The sequence below is a fragment of the Trichosurus vulpecula genome, chromosome X (genome assembly GCF_011100635.1).
Source record: "Trichosurus vulpecula isolate mTriVul1 chromosome X, mTriVul1.pri, whole genome shotgun sequence".
Classification (NCBI taxonomy): Eukaryota; Metazoa; Chordata; class Mammalia; order Diprotodontia; family Phalangeridae; genus Trichosurus; species Trichosurus vulpecula.
In genome coordinates this window covers 29,684,638-29,701,480 of record NC_050582.1, presented here as the reverse complement: position 1 = coordinate 29,701,480, position 16,843 = coordinate 29,684,638, and the positions used below count along the sequence as shown (strand labels likewise).

The following is a 16,843-nucleotide window of genomic DNA, read 5'->3' as shown; positions in this document are numbered from 1 at the left end:
AACCCCCCCCCAATAGCTACTATTGTTGATTTCTCGTAGTTTAAATTTGGTAAGCCAGGTTAAAAAAATATCTTAAGTTGCTTAAACATTGCGTATCTGAAAATGTCTATAGGAATTTGAGGGGGAAAATTTTTAATTATAGGATATATTATTAGGACATCATTAGTTCCCCTGCTATAGACATTAAATGCTTTTCCATTGTCCTCCCTAGCCATTATTTGCTTTCTTAAATGAAGAAAAGTTTCCTGAAAATGGGTGGATGGTATATAATCCCATTGAAGAATATAGAAGGCAGGTAAGTTGATAAATAGTTTCATGGTTCTCATATAGCAAATTACAAAAAAATTAGAAAACTAAAATAAAAAATACACATTGTAATGATGTATAGTTTGTAATGTTCTTTGGAAAGCAGTAATATCCTAATATCCTTCTGAATGGCAACAGAGTAGTGTTATCCAAATTGTAGACAACATATACTGTACTGCTCAGTTTCTCCTGTGCTTACTCTTACCTTAAACCTAGCATATTCCCATAGCTATAGTTAACACTTCACCAGAGATCATATTGATTCCATTTCTTAACTCTCCCCCCATACCATTGAGGAAGGTCTTTGGTTTATGCATAAAGCAAATTATAGGCCACTATCGTGTCTAAGTCTTTCACACTCAGCTACTTGATATTTTATGTTTTTATTTCTGCATTGATGCTTTAGTTTGAGAGCCTAACTTTTCTTTCTACACGCTAGCAGTTCGTGGCTAATAGAGACCTTTTCCATACAAACTTGGCAGAGTTAAATAAACTGTCTTCATGAAATTTCTTGCTCTCATAGCTGCTTATCCAAAGGAAGGTTTGATGAAAGTACATTGTTATTAGCATGAACAACAAGCTGAACATTTCATTAGTGCTTTACCACATTGATGTGTGTTAGTCTCATGAACCTCCTAACAACTCTCTGAGCTTAGAATTTTTGGCTGAGTATAGGTTATTAAAGGTATTATCATCCCTATTTTACAGCTAATGAAACAGACTAGGAGATGGCGACATCCAGGCACAGTAGAAACAATGCTCAGCTTGGAGTCAGAAGGCGTGGGTTTGAATCCCACCCTCCTCCCTTGTCAGCTGTGTGCCCTTAGTCAAGGAACTGCTCCTCATTGCTCTAATTTGTGGTCACACTGGATGGTCTGTAAAGGTCTCTTCCAGCTTAAATTTACAAGCTTGTGAGCATAGAATAATGAAAAGGAAAGTGCCATTTCCCCACTGCATCAGATTTGAACTAAGATCTCTTTTGACTCCATGTCCAGCCTTCTTTTCACAACTCCCTGGTACCTCTAAGGTTGTCAAGAGCCAGACCTAGGGCTGGAGGTTGCCTTCACTGCTTACTTAGCTAAGTGACTGTAGGGAAGGGTCTTTTCATCTCTGAATCTCAATTTCTTTATTTGTAAAAGGAGAATAATACTATTTCCAACAGCCTACTGCAGAGGGTTGTTGTGGAGAAAATGCTTTGTAAACCTTTATGTGTCAGAGAAATGGGAATTATCATTTAAGAGTCTCTTACACTTGTATGTATTTTTAGATGAGAAATTAGTTGTAGTAGAACCCAAACCTGATTCTGATATGGGGAAAAAAGACCTGCATCCATATAGTCCTTCAGAGTTTTGGTAAAGAGAGGTCTAGCATGTCCTGCTGTAAAGAAGGGGTATGATTTTGACCCTTCATCTATCCAGAGCAAGGTGCCTTCTCATGAAATTTCCTGTTTTTCGTAATCATGACTATATAATTTTAAAAATTATTTGGAGCCATAGGATAAGTTTCGAGACTCAAACTCAAATGTTTTCTATTTGTGCTTTTTTATGATTTATAATCTCCTGAAATGAAAAGTTGATCTGTCTGAAGGAAATTCTAGACCTGAGAACCTTAGGAGAACTCATCTGTATTCCTTTGTTGGTTGTTTTCTACACTTTGGACGCTGGATCATCACTTGGTTTGATCTAATGTGCTGGAATGTTATGTTTGAGTGTTAAGTTCTGAAAAGAGTGTATGTGAGGCATTTATTAGATACCGTAAAGGAATTCAATTTGGAATTGTGTTGTGTGGTGATTTGTTACATCACTCCCAATTTCTGCTTCTCCTGGATATATTTGAAATCGAAAAGGAAACTTCACTCAGATGTGTAGAGCTTGTGAACGATTTTTACTTTATTTTTAGAGTGTTAATTGCCCAAACTACAATTTTTTCACTTGGAACAGCATAGTGCTAGGTTCCAAGATTGCATGCATAAATGAACTGGCAAGAGGATTTTGTATTTTTGTATTCTATTTAATCTTTTGTTTTTCTTACTCTCTGCTGGGCTAAGAAGTGTCCAAACTCGGCTCCTGTTTGGTCCATAATATCTAGGCCCAGACCTGAGGAAAAGGCACAACTTCTACCCCCCAAACAAATGCCCTCACTAATTCTACTTCTTGTGGATATAGCAATAAAGGAAGGGACAAGGGGAGGGAATAGTCCACCCACCTCTAGAATCTGTCTAGATTTGATGCCTAAATTTATCTGGGTTAAGTTGTATGAAGGGAGTACTTTAGGTATCATATTGCCACATTTATAGTCTTATTTAGTTTGGAAGTTAGTACATTTCCCATATAACCACAGGCTGTAATCAATCCGCAACAACTTTATTTAAGACTCTTGGAGGTGGCAAAATGAGTCTCCCCAAAGGAGTTTCCCTGTATACTTTTCTTGATAGATTTACCCTAGAAATTTTAACTAGATTGGAAAATCCGTACCCTTTTGGAAGAAGGAGAGAGGGAACTTGCTGATTCTCATCTCTGCCCTCAAATTGAACACAGGCTTTCATTTGGTGGGGAAAGGAAAATATGAGTTTCGTTGCTATTATTTAGCCTTAAAGTTATTGTTATCTGTATTATGTAAGTAGTAAATAGTAATTTAATATGAACAAAGAGGTCTCAAATTCAGGAGAACTTCTGTAACTAAAAGGCTGCTTATGTAAACCATAAGTGTCTCATGTCCTTAAATCGTCTAATTGTCATTTTTGTAGCTTATCTATGCTAAATTGGTAGGTTATCGCCACCATGTGGTCACCAAAGGAGCAAAACAGTCACAGAGATGAAATGTGACTTTGAAGTTAAATTAAATGTGAAATTAAGTCAAACCGGAAATAATGAAAGTTGCTGTTGTTATTTGCTTTAAGGGATTGCCCAATGGCCAGTGGAGAGTATCTTTTGTCAACAAACGCTTTGAAATGTGTGAAACGTATCCTTCCATCCTGGTGGTACCGTATCATTCCACAGATGATGATCTCAGGAGAGTTGCGACTTTTAGATCCCGTAATAGAATTCCGGTGAGTCTCCCTTCACAGCGGCTATCACAAAGTAATTCTTACTATTTGAGTTGTTCTTTTTTCTGAGAAATGAAAGTCTAATTTCCTAAAACTTCTGTTCTTGTGACCTAAACGAGCTTGAATTTTGGCAAAATCCATTATATTAAAGATATTTCGAAACCTTACTAATTCCAACTCTACTAATTTGGAACTTGTGATCATTTAAATGTGGGATTACATATTTTCTGGTCTCTGATACATGTTCTCTGTGTGATCCTGGGTAAGTCATATAAGCTGTCAGAAAATTCTCTGAGATTATGAGTTGCAGAATAGTTGCTGGTCTCTGTTGTTAAAAGTAATTTACGTACGACAATGAAATCACAAATCCAAATGGAAAAAAAAATTATATTGTAGCGCTTATGAATTAATTTTGATCTGTACTCATCCTTATTACCTTGCTAACTGCTTTTAATAGCAGGGGCTGATTGGAGATAGGATGGAGAGGACTCCTTCCGGTATACTTGATCTGTCACAGAGATCACAAAATTTCAGACTTGGAAAGAACTTCAACCCAAAAGGGAATCCCGCTAAAACTTACCAAATAAGTAGCCATCGAGTCTCTGATTGAAAACCTCCAAGTAGGGGGAACTCACCGCCTCTAAAGGCAGTTCATTCCGCTTTCGGACAGCTATCATTGTTAGAAAGGTTTTGTATTTTTTTCCTGACATCACACCTAAATTTGTCTCTTTGCATCTTTATTCTGTTGCTTCTGGGAGCCAGACAGAACAAGTCTAATCTTCCTACACATGACAGCCATTGAGATACTTGAAAACAGCTCTTGAGTTGTCCCCGAATATTCTCTTTTCTAGGCTGAATATCCCCATTTCCTTTAATCAATCTTTTGTGTTACATAGGTTCAATAATCTTTACCCTCCCAGTTGCCTTCTTCCTCCATACTCTCCATCTTTTCAATGACTTTCTTAAATTTCAGTTCTGGAGGCCAGAATTGAAGATAGTACTCAAAATGAGGTCTGACAAAGGCAGAATATTGTAGGATTCTCACATAGTTACTGTTAGAAGCTATGCCTGTCTTAATGACCCCTAAGATCACTTTAGCTTTTTTGACTGCCCCATCACACTGCTGACCCATGTTGAGCTCGTAGTTCACTAAAAACCGCAGGATCTTTTTCAGAGTAATTGCTGTCTAACCATGCCTCCCCTGTCATTTACTTGTGTTTGATTTTTTTAAATATCCAAGTGATAAGACTTTACCTTTATCTCTATTGAACTTCATTCATTAGATTCAGACCAGTGTTCCAGTCTCTCAAGATCTTTTTGGACCCTAACTCATTCAATCTGTTAGCTCGTAGTTTTATGACAACTTCAGATTTGATGAGCATGCCATCTATGGCTGAATTGATTGATAAAAAATGTGAACCCACTTCCCTGGGGTCCTTTCTGGAGACCTCCTGCCACATCGACATTGACCTATTCACAAGTACACTTTGAGTCCAGCCATCCAATCAGTTCTGACTCCATCTACTTGTATTCTCACCTAATCCACATCTCACCATCTTCTTTCTTTTTTAATAGTATTTTACTTTTTTCAATTACATGTAAAGACAATTTTAGCACTTATTTTTACAGAATTTTGAGTTCCAAATTTTTGTCTCCCTTCCCCTCCCCTCTTCTTAAAACAGTAAGCAATTTGATATAGGTTATATGTGTTCAGTCATCTCCATGTTCTTTCCAAGAGCAGTCTGAGATACTTTAGCAAAGATTAGCTTAAATCTAGGCAAACTATATCCATAGCATTCCTTTCATCTACAAGTTTGGTAATTCTGTCCAAAGAATTAAAATTAGTCTGGTATGACCCATTCTCGATGAAAGCACTATGCAGGCTCTTTGTTGTTTTGTTTTACATATGAAGTCATGCAAAACGTATTTCCACATTAGCCATGAAAAAGAAGAAGGAGGAGGAGGAGAAGAAAAACATGCTTCAGTCTAAATTCAGAGTCCATCAGTTCTCTACCTGAAGCCAGATGGTTCGCATTTTTCCTTAGGAGTCCTTTGAAATTGTTGTGGATCACTGTGTTGATCAGAATAGCTAATTTTTTCACAGTTGATCATCATTACAGTATTGCTTTCACAATATAAATTGTTCGCCTAGTTCTGCTCACTTCACTTTGTATTAATTTATATGTCTTTCCAGGTTTTACTGAAACCATCCCCTTCATCATTTCTTAAAGCACAATAGTATTCCATCACATTCATATAGCACAACTTGTTCTGCCATTCCCCGACGGATGGGCATCTCCTCAGTTTCTAATTCTTTGCGACCACAAAAAGACCTAGTAACAGCATTGTGCTGGATAAAAGGGTATGCACAGTTTCATAGCCCTTTGGGCATCATTCCAAATTACTTTCCAGAATAGTTGGACTAGTTCATAGCTCCATCAGTAGGTGTATTAAGTGTCCCCATTTTCCCATATTCCCTCCAACCATGCTGGCTTTTGGAATCATTGCTTCCTTTTCTAGACATTCAGCAGCCAGCTCTAGAATTTTCCCAGGAATCAAAGTCAAGCTCACTGACCCATAGTTTGCAGACTGCTATCTCTTTGCTTCTTTGAAAATTGGATTGGCATCTGCCCTCTTCCATTCTTGTGGTACCCCTCCCATTTTCCATGATATTTCGGATATTGACAGTGGCTTGCTGGGTTGACCCCTGGGGAGCAATTTTTTTAATCTTAAAAGATTTATTGATACTCTGAGATATACTGTGTACATGATATTTTTATTATGTAAATATTTTGGAATATTTCTCCCTCTGCAAATTTCCAGGTCTTTTCAGTCAGAAATCCATTCTGAGAGTTCTTTAAGCCTGCCATTAATATCTGAGTCCAGCAGTTCATGTGCATTAAAGAATGTTTATGAGACATAATTATGTAATGTAGACCTAATGTGAATTATTTCTTAAATTAACTTGTGTTTCTTGGTATCTGTTCATGTCTTAATCAACAAGCATTTAGAACTTCCTATTGTGTTAGTACCTAGCATGAGCACGGTGGTAGGTGCTGGGAATGGAAAGAGAAAAGCAAAACAATTCCTGGGGAGCTTCCATTCTCACAGAAGAGACAATGTATAGATATATAGAAATATATAAAATATATACAAAGAAGATAAAAGGTAAGATGGGACTAGTGGCTTGAAGGACTAGAAAGGCCTCATGCAGAAATGTCATTTGAACCGAGTCTTGAAGGAAAGCAGGGATTCCAAGTGGCAGAGGTAAGGATGGGGAGCATTCAAGGATTTGGGGACAGCCAGTGCAAAGTTATGGGGACAGGAGATGAGCTATTGTGTGTGAGGAACAATAAGACTAGTACGGCTGGATCGGGGATGGGAAACCTGTGGCCTCGAGGCCACAAGTGGCTCTCTAGGTCCTCAAGTGTGGCCCTTTGACTGAATCCAAACTTCACAGAACAAATCCCCTTAAGAAAAGGATTTGTTCTGTAAAACTTGGCCTTAGTCGAAAGGCCATACCCAAAGACCTAGAGGGCTACCTGTGGCCTCAAGGCTGCAGGTTCCCCACCCCTGGGCTGGATCATAGGGTATATAGAGAGAAGTAATATTAGAAGGCTGAAAAAGTAGGAAGAGATCAGGTTATGAGGAATTTTAAATGCTGAACAGAAGAGTTGATATTTAATCCTAGAGGTAATAGGGAGTTAGTGTAGCATATCAAGTGGTGGAGTGATACAATCAGAGCTGCACTTTAGGGAAACCATTTTGGCGACAGTGTGGAGGATAGATTGGAATAGAGAGAAAGTTGAGGGAGAAATAGAAGGCTATTGTCTAGAGTAAGTGAGATTTAATAAGGGCCTGAACTAGGGTAGTGGTTATGTAAGTAGAGAGAAGGGAACGCAGGCAAGAGAAGGTGTGGAGATTGAAACAGCATAATTTGGTAATTGATTGGATTTGTGGGGTGAGTAAAGAGTAAGGAGCCAAGGACTGCACTGAAGTTTTAACCCAGGTAACCAGGATTATGGTGCCCTCAGCAGAAGTAGGGAAGTTTGGGAGAGGGGTTGGTTTCAGGAGGAAATGTTAGTTATTTTCTGGACAAATTGAAGTTGAGGTACCATGGAACAGCTGGAATGTAGGAGAGAAACTAGGCTGGTTATATAGATATAAGAATCATCTGCATTGAAGTGATAATCGAACTCATATGAGGTGATGAGGTCTACAAGTGAGAGAGTATGGAAAGAAAGGAGGGCCCAGTTCAGAGCCTTAGTGTGTGTCCACCATTAGTGGGTATGCCATGCATGAAGATCCAGGAATAGAGAATGAGAAAAAGTGGTCGAAATGTTAGGTAGGAGGAGATCCAAGAGTGTCATAAAAACCCAGAGTGGCCATTGTATCCCAGAAGAGCAGGTGGGCAGCACTGTCAAAAGCTGCAGAAGGATAAGGATTGAGAGAAGGCCATTGGTTTTAGCAATTGAGTAAGCATTAGTAACTTTGCCAAGAGCAGCTGCAGCTCAGATTAGAAGCCAGATTGTAGAAGAGAGTGAGAAAAGAGGAAGTGGAGGCAGTGAATAGAGCCAACTCTTTCTAGGAGTTTGGCTGAGAAAGGAAGATGGATGTAGATACAAATGTATGTCAGCACACACATATAGCCAGCTCCCCACACACATATGAGAAAGGAAGTTGGATGCACATACAGATGTATGTCAGCACACATAGAGCCAGTCCCACACACACATATGTAACAACAGTGCTACTAGCAGCTGCTGTGGAGGTGTAAGACCAACAACACCAGCACACAGGAGGGCCACTAGCACAGGTTCTTTGATCTACTTTTCTAAAGAAAGCAACTTTAAGGGGTTTACAATCTCACTTGAATTAAACATACATATATCATTCACTTAGTTCAGGGGGAAAAGTCAGCACCCTGAACTTCAGAGAAAACATAAACAGAAATTACAAGCAGAAATTATATAAACAGAGCAAATAACACAAATCAGCAGACAGGGCTTCCATCTGTCCATAGCAATACATACATAGTTACCAGAGAGAGAGGCACCAACATCTGGATTTTCAAAGCCAGGAGCTCCTTAACAGCTACGCAGAGTCTCATCTGGCCAAATCACATGAACACTCTTCCAACGAGTGGGTCCCCAAAGCAAAATGCTAACCTCAGAGTATATATACACTTCTTCAGGGTCAGAGGGCATCACAACCATGTGACTTAAACTCATATGACTTAGGCTTTCTTGTGACTTAAGCAGGTCATCAAAGACTCTTGATTCAATCAAAGATTCTTGATTGAAACAAAGGCAAGACGCAGTCAAAGGCACTTGATTGCCTTAGTGCTGAGAAACATTCCAAAGGAAAAAACAGTGAAAGTCCCACTTTGCTTGCTATTACAACACATGAGAAAGGAAGACAGATGTAGATACAGTTGTATGTAGGCACACACATATAGCCAGCCTTATACACACATATGAGAAAGGAAGACAGATGTAGATACAAATGTATGTCAACACACATATATAGCCAGCCCCACACAGACATACAAGAAAGGAAGACGGATGTAGATACAGATGTATGTCGGCACACATATAGCCAGCCTCATACACACATATGAGAAAGGAAGATGGATGTAGATACAGATGTATGTCAGCACACATGTAGCCAGACATGCACACACACACACACAAACACGCACGCACGCACAATGGCATAGCTAGACTCCAGGGAGAGTTTTTTTAATATGAAGGAGAATTGACCATGTTTGTATGTAATAAGGAACCAGTAGATAAGGAGGGATTGAAGCCAAGGCAGACAGAGGAAATGACTGTGGGAGCCAGTTGCTGCCACTGGAGTACATGCACAGCTGCAGGCAGATGGCAGGAGGGCTTGACAGGCTGGCTGGCTGACTTGATAGGCTATGGAGGTGAAACAGGGGCTTGGAGGGAGGGGATTTTCTTCTCTGTTTCTCCCCAGTACTGAGTACAGTGCCTGGCACATAGAAAGTACTTTAAAAAAAAACTAGTTGACTGACTGGCATGTGGGGCCAGCTCCTAGACAGTAATTATGATACTTTGGTTTGCACTTGCTTAGTCACCAGTTACCTGGGTTTTTTGTAGTAAATGGCTCTTCTTCTGCATCTCCTCCCATCCCTTTGTGCACAAGGGTCATCTCTTTATCAGACTAGAGTAAAGCTAGTGGAAAATGGTGTCAAGGAGATGAGAGAGCTTGAGATAAATGTCCTCTAAGATTACCTTGTATCTTGTTTGTACATAGCTTGTAGATACCTATTTGTGTATGTGCTGTCCTTCCCATTGAAATGTGAGTTTCTTGGGGCACCTAGGTGGCACAGTGCCAGGCTTGGAGTCAGGAAGTCCTGAGTTCAAATGTGACCTCAGATACATACTATCTCTGTGACCCTGTTTGCCTCAGTTTCTTCATCTGTAAAATAAGTTGGAGAAGAAAGTGGCACACGACTTCGGTATATTTGCCAAGAGAACACCAAATGGGATCACAGAGAGTTGGACATGACTGAAAATGACTAAAACAACAATAACACAAGTTTCTTGAGATCAAGGATTGTTTGTTTTTGGTCTCTGTATCTTGCATTTAGCATAGCACCTAGTGTACAATAAGTGCTTAATTAAATGTTTGTTGATTGATTAACGATGAGGCGAGGTTGTTAATAATAAATACTAAACTGACTGTATCTAAAGAGGTGCACAGCTCTTTGCCTTATCTGATCACAGCACTGCCCTACTAAGGCCGAGGTCACGGATTCAGCCCTACTAAGGCCAAGGTCATGAATTTAGCCCTCTTGGTCTCATTGGTTTTGTTCTTCTCAGCCTTTTCAAAGCCTGAATGCCTCACTCCACCTGACTCTGTTGCCCGGGTGTGCCATTAGTCACAAAGGGGCATAGGGTATAGCCATGACTCTTACTAGAAAAACAGTATATCCCCTACTGATGGCATTTACATATACATCTTTGTATGTGAAAGACAGCACAGATTGTACCTGAAAGTTATTAACTTACATTTGTTGCCCCAAATATTTTCTTTTTTCCTTTTTTTATCATTATTTATTTACTTAATATTTTTAGTTTTCAGCATTAATTTTCACAAGAGTTTGAATTACAAATTTTCTCCCCATTTCTACCCTTCCCCCCCACTCCAAGATTGCATATACTCTGATTGCCGCATTCCCCAGTCAGCCCTCCCTTCTGTCACCCCACTCCCCCTCATCCCCTTTTCCCTTACTTTCTTGTAGGGCAAGATGAATTTTTATGCCCCATTGCCTGTATATCTTATTTCCTAGTTGCCTGCAAAAACTTTTTTTTGAACATCTGCCTTTAAAACTTTGAATTCCAAATTCTCTCCCCTCTTCCCTCCCCACCCACCCTCCCTAAGAAGGCAAGCAAGTCAACATAGGCCACATGTGTATCATTATGCAAAACCCTTCCACAATACTCATGTTGTGAAAGACTAACTATATTTTGCTCCTTCCTATCCTATCCCCCTTTATCCAGTTTTCTCCCTTGACCCTGTCCCTTTTCAAAAGTGTTTGCTTTTCATTACCTCTTCCCACTATCTGACCTCCCTTCTATTGTCCCCACATTTTTATCTCCTTCCTCCTTCTTTCCTGTGGGGTAAGATACCCAATTGAGTGTGTGTGTTACTCCCTCCTCAAGTCAAATCCAATGAGAGCAAGATTCACTTATTCCCCCTCACCTGCCCCCTGTTCCCTCCCAACAGAACTGCTTTTTCTTGCCACTTTTGTGTGAGATGATTTACCCCATTCTGTCTCTCCCTTTTCCCTCTGTCAATATATTCCTCTCTCATCCCTTAATTTGATTTTATTTTTTTAGATATCATCCCTTCATATTCAACTCACCCTGTGCCCTCTGTATATACATACATATATGTGTGTGTGTGTGTGTGTGTGTATTCCCTTCAGCTACCCTCATGAGGCCTCATGAATTACACCCATCATCTTTCCATGTTGGAATGTAAACAAAACAGTTCAACTTTAGTAAGTCCCTTATGATGTCTCTTTCTTGTTTACCTTTTCATGCTTCTCTTGATTCTTGTGTTTGAAAGTCAAATTTTCTATTCAGCTCTGGTCTTTTCACTGAGAAAGCTCTCTCCTGGGGAGCCAAGATGGTGGCTGGAGAGCAGGGACTAGCATGAGCTCCCTGCCGAGTCCCTCCAAAAACCTATAAAAAATGGCTCTGAACCAATTCTAGAACTGCAGAACCCACAAAACAGCAGAGGGAAGCAGGGCTCCAGCCCAGGACAGCCTGGATGGTCTCTGGGTGAGGTCTATCCTGCATAGAGCTTGGAGCTGGGAGTGGAGCGGAGCAGAGCCCAGTGTGAGCCGCATGGACCGACCAGACCAGGAGCCAGGCGGAGCGTGCCCTAGTGCCCTGAATCAGTGAGCTGTGGCAGTTACCAGACTTCTCAGCCCACAAACACCAAAGACAGCAGAGAAGGTTAGTGGGAAAAGCTGCGGGAGTGGAAGGAGTTCGCGGTTCGGCCACCACCCCCAGGGCAGCGGCGGTGGGGCAGCTACAGCTGCAGTTGCTTCTGGACCCAGGCCCACCTGGTAGGAGGAATTAAGTGGCGGATCAGAGCAGGCGTGCACAGCCTGCTGAAGATCTAAGCCCAGTCCGGGTTGGGGGTTCTTGGGGAAGGAGGAGTGCTGGTGTGGCAGAGCTGGCACATCCCCCCCAAACGTGGAACATAGAACTCTTTAGTCTACAAGCAGTCATACCCCGCTGAAAAACTCAAGGGTCAAGTTAGTCGGCTGGGAATATGGCCAGGCAGCGAAAACACGCCCAGATTCAGTCTCAGACTTTGGATTCTTTCTTTGGTGACAAAGAAGACCAAAACATACAGGCAGAAGAAGTTAACAAAGTCAAAGAGCCTACAACAAAAGCCTCCAAGAAAAACATGAACTGGTCTCAGGCCATGGAAGAGCTCAAAAAGGATTTGGAAAAGCAAGTTAGAGAAGTAAAGGAAAAATTGGGAAGAGAAGTGAGAAGGATGCGAGAAAACCATGAAAAACAAGTCAATGACTTGCTAAAGGAGACCCAAAAAAATACTGAAAAATACACTGAAGAAAACAACACCTTAAAAAATAGACTAACTCAAATGGCAAAAGAGCTCCAAAAAACCAATGAGGAGAAGAATGCCTTGAAAGGCAGAATTAGCCAAATGGAAAAGGAGGTCCAACGGACCACTGAAGAAAATACTACCTTAAAAATTAGATTGGAGCAAGTGGAAGCTAGTGACTTTAGGAGAAATCAAGATATTATAAAACAGAACCAAAGCAATGAAAAAATGGAAGATAATGTGAAATATCTCCTTGGAAAAACCACTGACCTAGAAAATAGATCCAGGAGAGATAATTTAAAAATTACTGGACTACCTGAAAGCCATGATCAAAAAAAGAGCCTAGATACCATCTTTCAAGAAATTATCAAGGAGAACTGCCCTGATATTCTAGAGCCACAGGGCAAAATAGAAATTGAAAGAATCCATCGATCGCCTCCTCAAATAGATCCCAAAAAGAAATCTCCTAGGAATATTGTCACCAAATTCCAGAGCTCCCAGATCAAGGAGAAAATACTGCAAGCAGCCAGAAAGACACAATTTGAGTATTGTGGAAACATAATCAGAATAATCCAAGATCTGGCAGCTTCTACATTAAGAGATCGAAGGGCTTGGAATACGATATTCTGGAGGTCAATGGAGCTAGGATTAAAACCTAGAATCACCTACCCAGCAAAACTGAGTATCATGCTCCAAGGCAAAATACGGACTTTCAATAAAATAGAGAACTTTCAAGCTTTCTCAGTGAAAAGACCAGAGCTGAATAGAAAATTTGACTTTCAAACACAAGAATCAAGAGAAGCATGAAAAGGTAATCAAGAAAAAGAACAAGAAAAAGAAATTGCAAGGGACTTACTAAAGTTGAACTGTTTTGTTTACATTCCTACATGGTAAGATGATGTGTACGATTCATGAGACCTCAGTATTAAGGTAGCTGAAGGGAATATGCATATGTGTGTGTGTATATATATATATATGTTTATGTTTATGTGTATATATATATGTTTATGTATATATATAAGTGAATGTGTAAGTATGTATATATGTATGTGTATATATATATATATATAGAGAGAGAGAGAGAGAGAGCACAGGGTGAGGTGAAGGTGAAGGGAAGATATCTAAAAGAAATAAAATCAAATTAAGGGATGAGAGAGGAATATATTGAGAGAGGGAGACAGGGAGAGACAGAATGGTGTGGATTATCTTGCATAAAGGTGGAAAGAGGAAGCAGTTCTGTGGGAGGAGGGGAGAGGGCAGGTGAGGGGGGAATGAGTGAATCTTACTGTCATCAGATTTGGCCTGAGGAGGGAATACCATACATACTCAATTGGGTATCTTACCCCACAGGAAAAAAGAGGGAAGAAGATAAAAAAGGGGGGGGGATGATGGAGGGGCAGGCAGATTTGGATGGAGTTAATCAAAAACAAACACTTTCGAAAGGGGACAGGGTCAAGGGAGAAAATTCAATAAAGGGGTATGGGTTGGGAAGGAGCAAAATACAGTTAGTCTTTCACAACATGAGTACTGTGGAAGGGTTATACATAATGATACACATGTGGCCTATGTTGAATTGCTTGACTTCTTAGGGAGGGTGGGAGGGAAGGGAAGAGGGGAGAGAATTTGGAACTCAAAGTTTTAAAAACAGATGTTCAAAAACAACAAAAAAACGTTTTTGCATGCAACTAGAAAATAAGATACACAGGCAATGGGGCATAGACATTTATCTTGCCCTACAAGAAAGGAAGGGAAAAGGGGATGGGAGGGGAGTGGGGTGACAGAAGGGAGGGCTGACTGGGGAACAGGGCAACCAGACTATACGCCATCTTGGAGTGGGGGGGGGTAGAAATGGGGAGAAAATTTGTAATTCAAACTCTTGTGAAAATTAATGCTGAAAACTAAATTTGTTAAATAAATAAATTTAAAAAATTTAAAAAAAAGAAAAAAATAAATTATCTCTCCTGGATCTATTTTCCAAGTCAGTGGTTTTTCCAATGAGATATTTCACATTGTCTTCCATTTTTTCATTCCTTTGGTTTTGTTTTATAATATCTTGATTTCTCATCAAGTCACTAGCTTCCACTTGCTCCAATCTAATTTTTAAGTTAGTATTTTCTCCAGTGGTCTTTTGGACCTCCTTTTCCATTTGGCTAATTCTGCCTTTCAAGGCATTCTTCTCCTTATTGGCTTTTTGGAGCTCCTTTGACATTTGAGTTAGTCTATTTTTTAAGGTGTTATTTTCTTCAGTATTTTTTGGGTCTTCTTTAGCAAGTCATTGACTTGTTTTTTCATGGTTTTCCCACATCACTCTCATTTCTCTTCCCAATTTTTCCTCTACTTCTCTAAGTTGCTTTTCCAAATCCTTTTTGAGCTCTTCCATAGCCTGAGACCAGTTCATGTTTTTCTTGGAGGCTTTTGATGTAGGTTCTTTGACTTCGTTGACTTCTTCTGGCTGTTATGTTTTGGTCTTCTTTGTCACCAAAGAAAGATTCCAAAGTCCGAAACTGAATCTGAGTCTGTTTTCGCTGCCTGGCCATGTTCCCAGCTAACTACTTGACCCTTGATTTTTTTGTTGGGGTATGACTGCTTGTAGACTAGAGTACTTTGTCCCAAGCTTGAGGGGATGTGCTGTTGTTTTCAGAGCTACTTCTACACAGCAAGCTCTGTCTCACCAGCACTCCTCCTCCCCCAAGAACCACCAACCCGGACTCCCACTCAGATCTTAAGCAGGCTCTGTAGTCCTGCTGGGATCTGCCACTTAATTCCTCCCACCAGGTGGGCCTGGGGCCAAAAGCAACTGCAGCTGTAGTTCTGTCCTCAGAGCTGTGCCACCTCTGCTGCCCCCAGGGCAGTGGCCCGAACTGCGAACTCCTTTCACTCTGTCCCCCACAGCTTTTCCCACTAACCTTCTCTGTTGTCTTTGGTGTTTGTGGGTTGAGAAGTCTGGTAACTGCCACAGCTCACTGATTCAGGGTGCTCAGTCCTGTTCCACCCGGCTCCTGGTCTGTTTGGTCCAGGCGCAGCCCACACTGGGCTCTGCTCCATCCCTCTCCCACCTCTGTGCGAAAGATCTTACCCAGCAACCATCCAGGCTGTCCTGGGCTGGGGCCCTGCTTCCCTCTGCTATTCCATGGGTTCTGCAGCTCTAGAATTTGTTTAGAGCCATTTTTATAGGTTTTTGGAGGGACCTGGGGGGAGTTCACGCAAGTCCCTGCTTTCCAGCAGCCATCTTGGCTCCACCACCCCCCAAATATTTTCTAACAGTAGCTTGTCACTGTCAGCCAGGCCTTCCCCTCAAGGTTGTCTTCTTGATGAAGCTTTATCATAGAGCACTCAGAAGAGGCTCCCTGACTTTCTCCTTATGGAGCCATCTGCTTTGCCTTTCCCACTGAATTGCCATCATTGAAAATTTGGGTTTGCTGTTCCTTTTTGGAGGCCAGCTTTTGTTGGACGTGCTCAAAAGTGGGGATGAAGGATGACTTTGGAGCTGAAGCTTTAGAGTTTTGTCTGAACTCAGACTTCTTGACGGTACCAACAAATGTGTGTACCTTTGATTATGGGCCTAACAAAATTAATTGTAGGTACTATTTAATATTTGATTTTTAACTCCATTTTTTCAAAGTGCCCTTCTAGAATAAAGGTAAGCAGAAAGGGAAATTCGAATTATGGTATGACAAAACCAAATCACAGATGTAATATACACTTACACTTCATTTACCTGGCATCACGAGGAAATGAGCAGAATCAATGATTTATTCTCTTTAAATGCTGCAATGGTTTTACTGTTTTGATGCAGATATTTCCAAAACATCTCTACTTCCTTGTTCTCATTGTTATGAACCCTCAGAAGATACAGATGTGTATCAGTGGCCTCTTTGCCCAAGACTGCTGTGCGTGCTTTTAAAAGTCTTTTTCCTGCTTTTTAGTAATTTTTTATTTTTATATTTTTCATAATTTTTCTGTCCCTTCCTTCCCTGTCAGATGTTCCTTCTTGCTACTATCAGCAAGACATCCCCTAATCTTCTCCTATCCTCCAATTTCCTGCTTCTAATCTGATAGGGACTGGGAAACCAAATTACTCTTGTTTATTAGTGTTGTGTCTAAAATGAGAATAAAGAAGCTCAGAATGAAAGATTGAGGAGTTCTCCCTGGGAAGAAAGAGCCTGCACATTAGCGCTGAAAATCAGAAAGTCATGTGTTCAGAGATCTTTTGATTACTGTTTTTCACACACACACACACACACACACACATACACCCCATCACCCTCTCACCCCCCCCCCAACTTCCTTCTGGGCCCTTGGCAGTATTCTGGCTGGTTGTTAGCCACAAGGGACTTCAGGAGTTTATATAGAAAATTTTTTAAAATTCTTCTTTTT

General features: G+C 40.6%; 1 protein-coding gene across 1 annotated transcript in view; it reads left to right on the top strand.

The window, feature by feature from the left end:
• The window catches only part of MTM1 (myotubularin 1), a 103,297-nt gene that overhangs the window by 67,958 nt on the left and 18,496 nt on the right, over positions 1–16,843 (top strand). Inside the window, exons 7-8 of the mRNA XM_036740066.1 lie at positions 212–295; positions 3,206–3,355. Coding sequence (XP_036595961.1) covers positions 212–295; positions 3,206–3,355 — 234 coding nt within the window. The remainder of the gene's footprint in view (positions 1–211; positions 296–3,205; positions 3,356–16,843) is intronic.